This window comes from Pteropus vampyrus, unplaced genomic scaffold (genome assembly GCF_000151845.1).
Source record: "Pteropus vampyrus isolate Shadow unplaced genomic scaffold, Pvam_2.0 Scaffold336, whole genome shotgun sequence".
Taxonomy (NCBI): Eukaryota; Metazoa; Chordata; class Mammalia; order Chiroptera; family Pteropodidae; genus Pteropus; species Pteropus vampyrus.
In genome coordinates this window covers 2,529,080-2,543,651 of record NW_011889117.1, presented here as the reverse complement: position 1 = coordinate 2,543,651, position 14,572 = coordinate 2,529,080, and the positions used below count along the sequence as shown (strand labels likewise).

Genomic DNA, 14,572 nt, shown 5'->3' with positions numbered 1-14,572 from the left:
CGCCCCTACGCAGACGCAGTGCTGAGGCCGCAGGACAAAGAGTGACGCCCAGAGCCGGAGTCATGGTGGCGACCGAGCCGGTATTAGCGGCTCCTAGGAGCCCGGCGCCGCCACAGGACAAAGAAGAAGCTGGACCGAGCTCAGACCGGGAGCGTAACTCTGCGGGCTCTTCATCGACTCCTGAGGCTCCACCGCCTGTCCCCGAACCCTCCAGCCAAAACGCCGCGGTCCCTAAAGCGGTCTCTCCACCTCCCGCGGCGGCCTCCGCGGCCCTGGAGCTCGCTCTCGGGCCTTCATCCGTGGGCCCCGCCCCAGGCTCTGGCGGCTCCCGGCCCGGCCCAGAGACGTTCCGCCAGCGTTTCCGACAGTTCCGCTACCAGGACGCGGCGGGCCCACGGGAGGCGTTCCGGCAGCTGCGGGAGCTCTCCCGCCAGTGGCTGCGACCCGACATCCGTACCAAGGAGCAGATCGTGGAGATGCTGGTGCAAGAGCAGCTGCTTGCCATCCTGCCGGAGGCGGCGCGGGCCCGACGGCTTCGCCGCCGCACGGATGTGCGCATCACCGGCTGAGCGGCGAAGCTGCGGGTGGCCTGGTCCGGGCGCTCCCTGGACTGGAGCGATGATCGGGGCCGGGGACCTGAGCCTGGCTCCCCACTCCGCATTAATGAATAATGAGTTTTGGCACATCCTGTAGTCTGGTGTGTCCCTTTCATTCGTTCTTTACTGGGTTTATTTTTCCAAGCGTATTTCCAACCTCTTTTCTGGCTAGTTGCGAAACCAACTTGGGCCCATGAGAATAAAACCTTCGTTTTCTAATCACTTGGCCTTCGTTGGCTTTCATTGGATCATTATGTGTTGATTAGGCCTGGGTCTTCAATACATCTGGGAAATCTGTTTTCCTCGCGCGCTCCCAAAGACCCCACTTGGGTGTCCTTTATTAGGAGTCTGTGTGATGAGGGTTCTATATTTGCCCCTCTCTCACTAGAACTTGAGCTTGTTTTTGTACCTCAAAGAAAAATTGGTACGTCTTGCCTTTTAGGTGGTTGTAGGATCGTGCAGGGAAATAGCTGGCTCCATACCAACGCTGCCACCAACTTATTCCATGCGCCGGCCCTTTGGGCACAGGCTTCCCCAAAGGCCCAAACTTCAGAGCTATTTTAATAAGGTTCCGGGAAAGTCCTTAAAGATAGGCTAGTTCTTGTTTGTGAGCTCTGGTTTAAACCTCCAGACTCGCCTTCCTTACCAAATCTTAGGCCTCTAGAAGTACTTAAGCAGAGCTGGTGTGAACTAATGGATTTTTTATATTGCTGGAGCTACACGTTTTTATTTCTCCAACTGCCTACATTTTTTTTTTTTTAATAAGCATAATTGTTTAGAAAGAAGAAGGAATTTGGCAATAGGGAAGCACTGCCATAAAATCTAGAACCTACTCTGTTCTTTCAGTCTTCCGCCGTAGGCAGTTTGGATTAGTCTCAGAAGGGTCCTATCTGTAGTGGGTGCCATCTTAATAATAATAAGGAAAGCCAAACCGGCCTTCCCCAGCACTGCTTTCAATAGTCAATATAATAAGCCTGCAGCTGACACTACAAAGCGTGAGCCAGACTGGGTTAGAGGCTAGTGTGGGGCATTTTACTTTTGCATATTAAAGACAGACAAATGAATTCAAAAGTATTTTGCATACTTTCTTGGGATTTAGGATCTTGAGCTTGCATCCATCTGCCTCCTTGCAGAAGATAAATATTTAGAATGTAAAAATGTTTAGACTTCTTTAAAAGATGTTTATAGAAAAGCAATGCACATTAATAGAGAACTTAATAGCATAACATTAGCAACAAAAACCTGTTTTATTTTTTCCAAATACATATACAGAAGTTTGCATGTTTTGCAAATATTGCTTCAAAGCAACATTTCTATATACAGCGCCTTCTGTTCTAATAGCGCGTAAACATAGATATGTATCCACAGTGCAATGTTGGCTCATCAAGGGTCCACCTTGCATATACTCATGACTTAAGCAAAATGATTAGTCAAACCAGAACTGTTTTTGTCAAGGCAATTTTTTTTTAAGGTGAATAGTTTTTCTCAAAAGAAAACTTAGGTAGTGTACGTGCTTCTAAATGGTAACAGTAACATTTGCAAATAACAATTTCCAGTGCTCCAACTTGGGGTTAATTCAACTTGACCCAGCAATGAGGATGGAGCCCCTCAACATGGCTTTAAATTAGGGAAGCACACTGAGGTTATCAGAAATTGGAGTTATCCCTGCTTCCCTAAGGACAAAAGTCACAATGAGTGAAAGGAGATTATTTCTTTACAAAACAAACAATAAACCCAATAATGGGCAAAATTAGAGTAATTCACTTTCTGCTTCCATCTTTGAAAAAGACATGAGATCGACTACCTTAAAGCTACAGCTTCCCCGGATGTGACGCTCAAACTTATTTTTAGGGGAAAAAATCAGTAATGAGTCGTCATACCTTAAAGCTGTGGCAACAAAAAAACCATTCTGTTTCTTCCCTTTTCAGACATCACACAATTCTTATAATGAGGCTGTCTGATAAATTATGCAAAACAGATGCCATGCATACTCCTTGAGTGTTTCTTCCCAGACCAGAAACACTGTTAGCAATGGGAAAGAGCCTCTTGTAGAAGAATTGTGTCAGCTTTTCCATAGATGTCATAGCTACGTGTATTCCTTCTGATGGATACGCTACAGCAGGTAAACTTGTCCTAAATTCGTTTTATAATCACATGGTGAACAAAGCACTAGACAGCATTCCCTGAAATAGACCTTGGTACAGAGGCCTTCACGACCACAATGACCTATGCCTTAAAAACCTAACCATTCCACAGATTGCTGGAGATACTGTCATTGCTATTGAGATATTGGCTACTTCACGTTTACATAGTAAATATTTGCAGCATAAAACATTACAGATTCATAAACCCATAATTAACTTGTGAGTGTTAATGGACAACTGTGCTTTTTTGCCTTTAGTGATAAGAAAAGTAAATGGTGAACGGGTCACTCCTCAAAGCATGGAACATTTTCTTTAACTTTGCCTAGTAAAGAAAAACACCAATATAGCAATTACACGTGGAACCGTAACCTATGAGAGTAACAAATATTGTCTCTAAAGGTACAAACTGTACCTGGACCTTAAGCAGCATAATCACCTTGATCTCACAAAATAATACAAAGAGGAAATGTAAAGTGTTAAAGTATATTAAAACCATTCTGAAAATGCCACTACTGAACATACACCCTTCAGAGAAGGAGGAAAGCGGCACGTGTAGAATCTTAAGTTTGTTTACAATATAAAATAAGGTAATTCCCCAAACCACATTCTTTGTAACAAATCTTTACAGTGAAAGAGTTCAAAATTTGGGGAAATATTTTTTGGACATGAAATAGACCTGGGAAGCTATCAATATTAAGAAGTGGGTAGAAAACGACGTCCTTTGGATTCCAGACCTCACCCGCTTCAGGTTCGCATTCCTCCTAGATTCTTACTACAGTGAGATTCTAGTTCCTCCACAGGCTGTATGGGCTCTGCTACAAAAGACACAACCCGGCCAACTCTGGGATGAAAGCATACAAAACCTGTCCCAGTACCATGAAGTCATGCAAGAGATGTGAGAAAAGTGAAGAGTCCTAAAGAGAAGGCAGGGCAGCCAAGGCCTCTGCTCCTTACCAACCTTCACAGAATGGTGAAATCACGACATTCCCAAGAAGCTGGAAAAATGAAAATGACGCCTGCTACCTAAATCCATGCCAGGCAGAAACCAAAGGCTTGGCATGTGCCCCAACCTGACAGAAAAGTCAATTAAATAAGCTGCAAGTCGAATTTACAACTGTTTCCAACGAAACTTTTTGGCTCTCATTCCATTTATCATCGGTGGCACGATTTCAAGTGAAGTTTGTGCAAAAAGACTCACTCCATCCAACGATGTGCACAGAAGAAGGGAATCCCAAGAGTCTATTTGCTACCCTCTTGGTAGCTTCGAGATCAGAGTGCTCTGCCCTCCAGCAACCAAAACGGCCTCTTTGTCCAATGTCCATCACACCCCCTGCCCAGATCCCTGAAGTCAGTCGGTGTCACGTGCATTCAGCATGCTAGGTTTGTTTATTTAAATACGCGAAGTTCCTCCTGCATGCGCCCCAGGATTTTGCCCCCATTAGTTTTGGGTGCCCAGTTTCATGTTGAGCAGCAGAGCGCGATCTGCTGCACCTTGCCCAGGTCCGTCAGCAGCTGCTTGATGCAATGCTTGAGCTGCGGAAGCCTGGCCAGTGGCTCCGGGGGCTCCAGTTCCCCGGTGTAGTCTAGCCAGCTCTCCAACACTGTAGGAAGAAGAGAGACAACCCTGTGAGTTTCCAACACTTGATTTGTAAAACTGTCATCAAAAATTTCAGCACCATATCCCATCTGACCACCCAATGGGAGGCAGGAAGAAAGGCAACAATGACTCATCACCCTCTCTACAAAGTATTACTCCTAGGACAAAGCTCAAATGCTTTAGAGCAGCACAATCCAAAAGAACTTTCTGTGACAATGGAAATGGTCTGTCTGTATTGTCTAATACAGGAGCCACTAGCTGTATGTGGCTACCAAGCACTTAAAACAGTGGCTAGTGCAAATGAGGAACTGAATTTAAACTGTATTCAATTTTAATTGAACAGCCACACATAGCTAGTGACTACTGTATTAGTGCGGCTCTAGAGTCTAGAAAGGCTTTCTCAGTGTTACTGCCCAATCTTTATAAGGGTTTCCTATGCTAGAAATCAGAGAGCCTGGTATTTTAGGCTCCTGTTAAGAAAAATGAGAATCTAAAGGAACTCGAAAAGGTCTATTTTTTTCACCATAAATTCTGATTTGCTATCATTGGTAGCACAGAATATTCTGATTTTAGTTTCTCTTTAAATATTTGGTGTAAGATGTCCAGGTACTAACACATTTGATTATAATTGGTTCAATATCTAAAAAGCTGTCATGCTTCTGAGAGCAGGGATTTCTCTAGAGGATGTTTGTTCTTACCCAGGCCACTCCCTGAAGCTCTGGCATTTGAGGAGAGGCCATCCTGGAACTCTGCATCTCTGACAAAAGCCGGCCCCTCCAGGTAGGCCCTGTGCTTGCCCCAGCCTGCCTGTAGCTTTTTAAATCCACGCTCCAACCTATACTGAGCACCTTCTGGACCCTGGAGCCAGAGGTACGGAAAGAGGAAGACCCACCCCATGCCTGTTCCTCAAGCAGCTTGCAGTCTCACACACAATCCTCTCCCCTCCTCAGACCCAGGCCTCCACAATCTTTCCTACCTTTCTAAACCCTTTGTTTCCTGCAAGTTACTTCTCAGAGAAGCCTTCCCCAACTCTACACTCTGGTCCCTGTGTTATGGGTGCTGTGCTATCACATGTTCTCCTCCTTTAGAGCACTAACCATAGTTTGTAACCATACATAATGGGATGATTTAATTAATATCTGTCTCTACCATGAGATCAGCCTCCACGAAGGCAGAGGCCGAGTCTGCCTTGCTCACCATTATATCCCTAACACTCAGCTGTGCCTGGAACATAGCAGGCATTCAACCAAGGCAGTGAGAGAATGCAGGAATAGCCTGGCGGAATGCCCCGACTGCTCGGGCTCCACAGAGCTCACCATCCTCCCTCTATCAGATTTCTTGCTGGTATTTGAGGGTTCCAAGGAGGAGGAACCTTCCCTCCTCCTGATCCCAACAAGTATCTGAAAATAAGAAAAATAACACTGCCTTCTCAGACTTGAACTTGAAAACCAAGAGTAAAGAATCAATGTCATATGAGAGTGATTAGTGACCTGAGCAAGGAAAACTCCACAGTCACCAGTTCCAATACACTGATTAAGTCTTAAAAAAAAAAAAGAAAAAAAAAAAAAACCTAGAAAGAGACAGGGCACTGCTCAGCAAAAGGGCACAAGAATAAACAAAGAAAAGACCCAAAGTCAATGCCAGAAGAGCCCATCTGGGTGACTCTAAAGAAGACACAGTCAAGGCTGGCTGGGCTGCTTCCAACAGAGAGAGAGAATGTCAGCCAATCTATCCCTGGCGAGATGCTCCTACAATTGCTGAGAGGCCCCTCTCTTAAGGTCGCCATGACTACCACAGATGTGGTTCCAGAATGTCACCAAAGACATTTCCCAAAACTGTGGTGACCCAAGAGGCATGCATAGGGAGAAAGAGCGCCAGCGTGCAAACTAGAAGAGTCTGAGCGTGGTTCAGAGCACTGTTTGGAGTCTCTAAGCTGGAAACCTTTTCTAGTTTATAGGGCTGAAGACCAGACCCAGAACTGTGGGAACCAACAGCATCTCCTCTGGACCCCAGCATTCAGCAGGCCAGCCTTTTCTCCATGTCATATGCTGGACCCCTACCCTCAGTTTCTCTTTTAAGGAAGCTCAACAGCTTTTCAGCAGTAAAATGACAGCAAGCAAGGCAGAAGGTTTCATTTCAAATGTGCTCTATAAAGTAATATATTTTCTTAAAATAGTATTTTTAATGCTAAAAGATTCAGTATTTTCATGGTCATTAAATACCTTTTGTCTTTTAGTTTTATAATACTGTTCATACAACTACATAAATTATTAAATAATGGTTAATATTAAAACAATGACATTTTAAAATATGTATCAGTCGATATAACAGCTTACTAGGCTTTTTAAAAAACAATATTGTACCCAAATTCCTATATAAACTTTGCTTATCTTGATGGTATTTAGATGAACCGAAGAGTTCACTCTCTACTGTAGTAGAAGTAAAAGGGGATTCTAATGAATTAATTAAACACAATGCAAAAGTCTGTTTAACTAAAAACCTTTAAACTTTATAACTGATTTTTATGCTTGGTACCTCTCAAGGCCTGGAGTATGAGAACATGAACAGAGTATGTGGCCCCAAATCAGCAGGACACAGAAGGGGTCCTCTGGGAGGCCACAGAGGGGAAGCCCAGGTTTATGATCCTTGCCACACTGGGTGAGCCCAGGCCTGGGGCAGCTCAAGCAGGGCAGGAAGAGTAAGGCAGTGAATAAGCAGCTAGGCTCCGACTTCTCCCCTAAGGGCAGAAGGTTCCTTTGGCCACAACGAAATGTAAATCTTGTTTCCATGGTGCTAAGCCTCCTCTTAGGGACCCAGAGCCACTCCTACTGCCATTCTCTCAAAACCTACAATTTTCAGTCTGGCGTTTGATCCTTTTAGCAATCTAATACGGTTTTCACAGACAGTGGCATCAGTTACAATTCTAAGGAGACCAAGCAAACCTTTTAGAAGTAAAAGAGAAACACTCACGCTTCCAGAAATGCCCTCACAAGAGACCCTAGATTAGCCCTCTATTCCCACTGCCTCAGCCTCAGGTTTGCCTCAGGGGCAGGACACACGCATGAGGGCATGTAGGTCTGTCTCTCTTTCTCTTTCTGTCCTCCAACAGAGCAATCCCTTTTCCAGTACAAGCAGTCTTCATATCATCCACTCTGAGTCACCCCCTCTCCAGCAGAAAATTCTCTCCTCAAGGCTCTGCTTCAGTCCCAGCAGTTCCAGGAGGCCTCCCTGTTATTGCTTCCCTCACAGTTCTCCCCTGGCATGGCCAAGGCCATTCACAAGTCCTGGCCAAACCTTGTGACCCTAGTTTGTGTAGCAAATGGCATTTTTCTAAATTTGTTCATGTTCAGTATGTTATATCCTCAATAAAAGTAATTAACAGCTTGACTGCACTCAGAGTCCTCAAACAGAACATTTCTTAATCAGTCTCCATTTTAAGGATGAAAACAAATAATTAGGAAATAAGAGAATAATCAAGAAGGAATTTTGTCTTCAAAAACCAAACTGGCAACTTCCTGGGGATCAAAAGAAACTGAACATGAACTACATCATCACGCGTTCTGTCCTCCAAGCCCATCTGTTACCACTGATATCTGGGAGAAGTACCCAGGGGCTACGCAGATGACTCAGTCGAGTTCTTACATCCCTACTGATAAAGAGAAGAAGGCTTCATTTTAGATTTTATCAAAGGCTGAAATAAAAGGTGTTATTTTTTTTTTTTTTCAGATTAATCCTCGGATATCCTAAAAACTCAATTAAGAACTTGGTTAGTAAAGATTTGCTCAGCTTGCACACTGCCTGCAGAGATCAGCTGCTCTTCTGCACACTCTCCTTTGCAGAAGTGAGGCAGGACCCCTGACATTACGCAGACCTTAGAAGTGCCCGATAAATACTCCAAGTAAGGCCTGCCCATCTTCAGGGGAGAATGGAAGTGCGTGAGACGGAAAAGAAGAAAAGACAAGAATACGGCTGTCCCTGGAGAACCAGATTCGGGGGGTTCAGAAAGCATCTCATCCTGGTGGGCTCGCAGTGCCTGCCAACAGGCAGAGAGCCAGGGAGGGAGCCCTACCATCCAGCTCCTTCTCAATGGAGTCCATTCGATGCGTGACTTCATCCTGAAGCGATTCCACGTGGGTCAGCAGGTTAAACTGCCACTGGTGCTGGGAGCTCAGTAGCCCCTCTCCACCTCTGTCCAGCAGCTTCCGAGCAGGTGCTTCCTCTGGTAGGACTTTTTTGGAGACATAGTCCCTCACCTGGGGATGCAATAACATTTAAGTCACTTAATAGAAACAGCTCCCATCTCCTTCTCCAACCAGCCAGTGTTTGCAACTATCTGAAAAACCAGTTGCAATTTGTACATTCCAAATCTCTGCCTCGCTTTCCTCCATCTCTCCCATTTCCTCCGTCTCTCTTGTGCACTGGGCAGAAGCGTCCCTGCTATACCAACTGCAACCACCTGAGGGCAGCACAGACGTCTGGCTCAGAAGACCCCACAGCTGCTTTCCAGTAACTGGCCCGATGCCTGCGGCCTGAAATAGGCCACGGAATGGCTTCCAGAGCCCTGAGTCCAGAGTAGACCAGGGCAAGTACAGATAAACATTCGTATATGGAAGTCAGACAAATTAGTTTTAAGTTCTAGCTCTGTGTCTTGTTGACTATGTGAACCTCTCTGAGCCTGTTCCCTCATAGGAAAGATGGAAATAGTAAAATCTACTTTAAAGGTTTGTGATGATGAAATGGGGTAAGGTTTACAAAATACAGTTGCCAGCCTATAGCCAACCTGCCATCAATGAAAGAAATTTTTAACTCTGGCTGCCTTGTTTAGGCCCACTATTTTCTAAATTTTTATTATATGCCAGATGCTGCTAGGAAATATGCCTAGGAGGACAAACCTTTTCTGGGGTTTGTGATCTCAACCTTTCATTTGTTCATTTGAAATGAAATAGATTCTAGCTAATATTTTAGAACTTACTGTGTACAAAGCCATGTGCTGCGAGCTTTTCACAGATACACTGCACAATAACTAAAATGGCACTGTCATTTGGGTGAGGGGACATATCTGAGGAGGTAAAGTGACCCACTCAGAATCACGCAGTAAATGTCTGAGTTGAGACTTGAAATTGGGTCTCTCTGCAAAGACTGTCCTTACCAGCCTTGCCCAGTACTGTTTAGATACTGGCAAGGGCACAGGCTGAATGAGGTACGATGCCCACCCACCCTTGAGGGGCTTATAATCTAGAATGCTCTTAGCAATATACGGCATCGTATCTAATGATGGTGATACCAACCCACAGAATAAAGTCTGTGAAAGTAAGAACAAGGATAGAGAAGCTCTCAAAATCACACAGCCTGACACCTGAGAACATGGCTGAACAAGACCAGTGAATAGTTAAAAATGACAACTTTGGCAAGAGGTGACACAGCAGGCTCCAGAAGAGAATGACTTGAGAGACAGACAGAGAGAGACAGAGAGAGACAGAGAGAGACAGAGAGAGACAGAGACAGACAGAGACAGACAGAGACAGACAAACTGAGACTCTTGGGAAAACTTGAGAAAACTGGTAAATCTGCAAATATTTTGATAAAACAGACTATTCTTATGTCAGGTCTGGGAAGTTAAAAGTCAAAGTAAAGCTATCACAGAATTACATTGAAAAACTTATGCCTAACACAACACTTGACATCTTTTGTTCATGCTAAGAATTAACACCTAGGTGCAATTATAATGTAAGTTGCATTACAGGAAAACCTCATTTTCTTAACTTAGTTCCATTCATCAAGTCCCATGCAACCCTTTTCTCCTTGCTACTTCCCACCTGCCCACCCCTACCCCTACTGACTATGCCATTTCGTAGGTGCTTCCCAGAAGCAAGATCTTTAGTTTAAATGGGCTCTCCTGATTTTGCACCCATTTTAACAGACCACAAACACCCATGATAAGCAAATTTAAATACAGTTTTACAATAAATACAATTTTATAATAATCATCTTCCATAGAACATTTAACCCTAGGAGGAGGACTTACAAGCACTGAATTAAGAACAAGCACAAGTGAGCCACATACCTTTGGGGAGCTGGGTTTGGGGTCACTGTCGCCCCTGCTCCTGTCTTGGTCTAGAGGCCAGCCCAGGCGCGGGGAGAGGGAATCATCACCATTCTCGTGGAGGGAGTTGACTGCGTCATCAAGGGCAGAGCCCCGGGTCTCCACCACCAGCTTCTGCTCCACAGCAGGGTAATAGGTGCGGGGCTTCTGGTAGCAGTGCTCGCTGGTGATGTAGGACTCCTCCACAGATCGGGGCAGGGGCTTCTCCACCGCCCCATTCAAAGTTCTATAGCTTGGGGCTTCCTCCTTGCTCTTGGCCTCAGCAACATGGATGTGTTTGGAATGAGATTTCTCGTCCCCTGAGTGCTGTTTCCAAGGCTGACACCACAGCTGCAGATCAGGATGCTCCTTGCTCCTGTGGGGAGGGCAAACACAGAAAGGGCTCTGGAGTAACTGGAACCACTTCAGGGGCTTTCAGTTCCCAACACTCTCCCCATAGGGAGAAGAGCTCCCACCTGGGCCATGTGATCACAAATCACTCTTTGCCAAGTAAAGAGAGAATAAAAATTCAGAGTCTCTGAGACCAGCCCCAGGCAGGCTCCCACTGTGCACACCTGCAGTGAGTGGGACTTGACCTACAGTCAGAAGGCCTGACTGCATTTCAACTCAGCTACTACTGATTAGCAGTGCAATTGGGATGAGTCACTCAGCCAGCCTTGTTCTTGATTCCTCCTCTGTAAAACTGGGCTAACCATGTGTCTGCCATCGACCACTGAGTTTAATAAAGATTAAGTGAATTAATTTGAATAGAAGTACATTGTTGGCAGTAAAATATTCTTCAAATATGACTAAAAATAACCATAATTTATTAATAAACAAGTCACGATAACCCTGGCATGCAATGATACTCAATTACAATAATGCAATGATGATCCAAAGAGGGGAGAAAAATAAAATCAAAAGTCATCTATCTATAGGCCATTAATAATAAAATTTTTAAAAATTCTTCTAAAATCTACTCTCACCAAAGAGAAAAGTTTACTAAAGAACAAGGATTCTGATCTTTTGAGCCATAAACTCTTCTGAGAATCTGTTCAAAGCACTGCCTAACATGTATATGCACATAAAACTGTATGACTTCAGAGTTTCCCAGATTCATTCACTGTTTGAGTTTTAACCCAATCGAGGGTCACTAAATTAATTTATTGAATCAATTGTAAAAAGGGGAAAATAGAATATAGAACAGAAAATATCAAAGTCAGAGTAGGTGTTTTGTGAAATTTTAGTTTCAGTTTTAAACATGTGAGTGATAGAAAATGTATTTCTTACTCTGGGATATATATATACATATATATATATTTAAGTTTTAACCCATTTCCCATTTAGAAAAAAAAGTGCAGCTCACTGCCAGTGTTAATTTTACATAAACATGCTCTCTGAGGCTGAAGCAAATCTGGTTTTCAATGTGAAAATAAAGCATAAAAACTGTTCTTGAAGTTATTTCTAAACAGAATCTGTCTCTAATCCTAACGTAACAGAAATGTATATGATCAGTATTTAATAATTCTCTTTCGTGTGGTAAATTTCAAAGCACGGAACAACACGAAGTGGAACATCTAGGATTTGACATTTTCAGCGATAGAGAATAACTGTATTTTGTAAATGGAAATACCACTACTAAAAACAGAATGTTATAAATAGAATGATGTCATTTGTTTCCAAAGATTATCAATATACTAAAGTGATACGAAAATAATAATAAAGGTGAGCTATTTTGTGGCAAACTTGGGGTTAAGGTTAGGACTATAATCTGCGAGTTATCTCGGGGTAAATGCTGCAGCCACAAGCACTGCCGGCGAATATTCTCGGGGCAAATGGGAAACAGGTTAAAGCTACTATTGTAGATAAACTTCACCTTTTAACTTTTCTTTACCACCTGGAGCTTCCAAACCTTTGATCACTAAAAGAAAGAAAGTAAAGAAGAGAGAGAAAGATGGTGGAGATGCGGGAGAAAGAAAAACTGGGCTTCTTGGCTAAGGTCCATCTGCTACCAGCAGTTCCCAGCTGGGAGGGCAGTGTCCTCCAGGGAGTGCTGGGAAACAAGTGGGAAGACAGACAGGTGCTACCCACATTTGGTTCGCAGGTGTGTAGAAACGTGTGGGGGCCTTTCAGATTGTCACAATGATGAGGGCTACTACTGGCATTTAGTCCATAGAATCCAGGAATGCTAAACATCCTGTAATGTTCAGGACAATCTCACACAGAGAATTATCCCATGGGATAACTGTCAACAGTACTTTCCCAGCCCCAGGTGAGAAACACTGAAACCAGATAAGCAGGAAACCACAAGCTTAATTCACCAGCAACTCCCACACATGGGTACCCCCAATGCACACTTTACTGAAGCCTTCTTGCAAAAGTGGAATAGGTCATAAATAGGAAGGCATGGAGTGACCTTACAGAACCTACAATTCTCCACCCAAAGTGGCTACAACTATCCACCGACTATCAGCTCTCTCACTCCAGCAGTCCCCAGTACCAATACAACTCCTATCCACTGGGGAAGGAGAGGAAACAATCGGCATCATGGCAGCCTGGGCCCCTGGGCCAGTTCTTACAGGGTATCACAACCTATACCAGGAACCCCAGGCCCCAGACACACCTCTGAAATCATAACTGCATCAGGGGAAATGGGAGTCATTGTTAACTTTCAGGTCCACTGTAAGTCTGAAATCTTTTAATGTAAAACATATATATATATATATATATATATATATATATATATATACACACCCCAGTATAGACCTCCTCTTGCATAAGAATCACAAAAGTGTTTGATCCCTCCTTCCTATAAGTTTCATTCTCCCAGATAAGATCTGAAGCCCCAACTACTACTTTTCCACACAAGGACAACCCTGGTCTTTCCTTGTAAGCCCTGCCAATCATGAAGAAGGTATGCACAGCCATGCATGCTACTTTTTAAATAACAACAGATGTTCTGAAGTTATTCCTAGTTTTATTGTTTGCCTTTGAAAATAAATCGGCCAGGCCATTTAGGAACAATATTTGAGAATGAAGACCCAGAGACTATGACAGCAGAGACCACCTATGTGTACACAAACATACTGGGACCACCTCCCCTCTCCCAGGATCTTTCTTCCATAAAAAATGACTAAAAAGATCCCCCCAGACCCTCTTCTGAATTGCTCAGAGAAGTCACATTTAATTCTTCCAGTACAAAATCACTGCTATAAAGATGAAGGATCTCAATGGGGATCGTTGACAGTGAGAAGAAAGAGAACACCAGCTGACTGAATCCTCAAATGAAAAGATATATAGCAAAGTTCACAATCAAAAGCAAAACCTGAGCTTTTTCTTAGGCCCTCACATGGACCACCTTCCACCTACCAGTTAATTTCTGGCATCTCATTAATTCATTTGGTTAAAATGCAGTAAAGTTTTCCAATTTTATAAAATGCAAGAAAATAGCTAGTTTCTGACATCATATCCAGAGCTGTCACTTCATTCAGTTTACCTCAACAGATACTGTCACAATAATGGCTAATTTCCCCCCAGCAACTACCTTCCCGTTCTCTTACACCCACCTCCACCCTCACTACTGAGTTTCAGCAGAGCACATGGCCGCCTGCAGTTAGGTGTGTCCAGGAAACCACTTGCTCCCCGTTCTTCTCCTTTCCCCCTCCTGGGGGTTGGAGCAGAGTGGAGGTACAGATGAGACTGCTTCAACCATGCAGATGATGATAATCCCAATGGAATGCCAGAGCATTAAGACAGAAGGAACCCAAGGTGCCAAGTCCCCAGATGGAATCCTGGAGAAAAGTTACCTACCTGGCCTGGACTCCTGCTTACCCCTGAACCATGTTATGTGAGAAAGAAAATTCTATTTTGTTTTAGCCTCTATTTTTAGGGTCTTTGCTATAACAGCTTAACTTCTACCCAAGCCAATATATACCCTTGCTGAATGTGCCCTGCTCAACCACTCTTTGTCATGCCAACACTTTATGGCAGGCCTCTGTATGCTAGATTGTAAGAGAAAAAAGACCCTCATTCTGCCATTCGGGGCTTTGACCCTCTGCTTGACGACAAGAGGCCTCCAGGGCTAGTCAGCGCAAAGAAAACCTTGTCAGAGAGTGTCCTGTCACATCTGATTCACTCGGGGAACTAGTTTGTC

The 14,572-nt window shown here is 43.9% G+C and overlaps 2 protein-coding genes across 6 annotated transcripts in view; one reads left to right on the top strand and one right to left on the bottom strand.

Annotated features, from left to right (window-relative positions):
* The first annotated feature begins 6 nt into the window (after nucleotides 1–6).
* On the top strand, nucleotides 7–818 carry LOC105304321 (SCAN domain-containing protein 1-like). The gene has a single exon (XM_011378355.1). The coding sequence runs from the start codon at nucleotides 63–65 to the stop codon at nucleotides 567–569; it is 507 nt and encodes a 168-aa protein (XP_011376657.1). The 5' UTR covers nucleotides 7–62; the 3' UTR covers nucleotides 570–818.
* Nucleotides 819–1,814: 996 nt separating this feature from the next.
* Nucleotides 1,815–14,572, bottom strand: part of PHF20 (PHD finger protein 20) — a 106,316-nt gene continuing 93,558 nt past the window's right edge. For all 5 annotated transcript variants that reach the window (XM_011378353.2, XM_023522263.1, XM_023522264.1 and 2 more), the window contains 3 exons: nucleotides 10,402–10,795; nucleotides 8,407–8,590; nucleotides 1,815–4,341 (listed from right to left, as the gene is read on the bottom strand). In XM_011378353.2, coding sequence (XP_011376655.1) covers nucleotides 4,199–4,341; nucleotides 8,407–8,590; nucleotides 10,402–10,795 — 721 coding nt within the window. In that variant the 3' untranslated portion in view covers nucleotides 1,815–4,198. The remainder of the gene's footprint in view (nucleotides 4,342–8,406; nucleotides 8,591–10,401; nucleotides 10,796–14,572) is intronic.

Bases quoted from the DNA above. Each gene is read 5' to 3' on its own strand.
- LOC105304321 (XM_011378355.1), top strand. From the start codon at position 63: ATGGTGGCGACCGAGCCGGTATTAGCGGCTCCTAGGAGCCCGGCGCCG.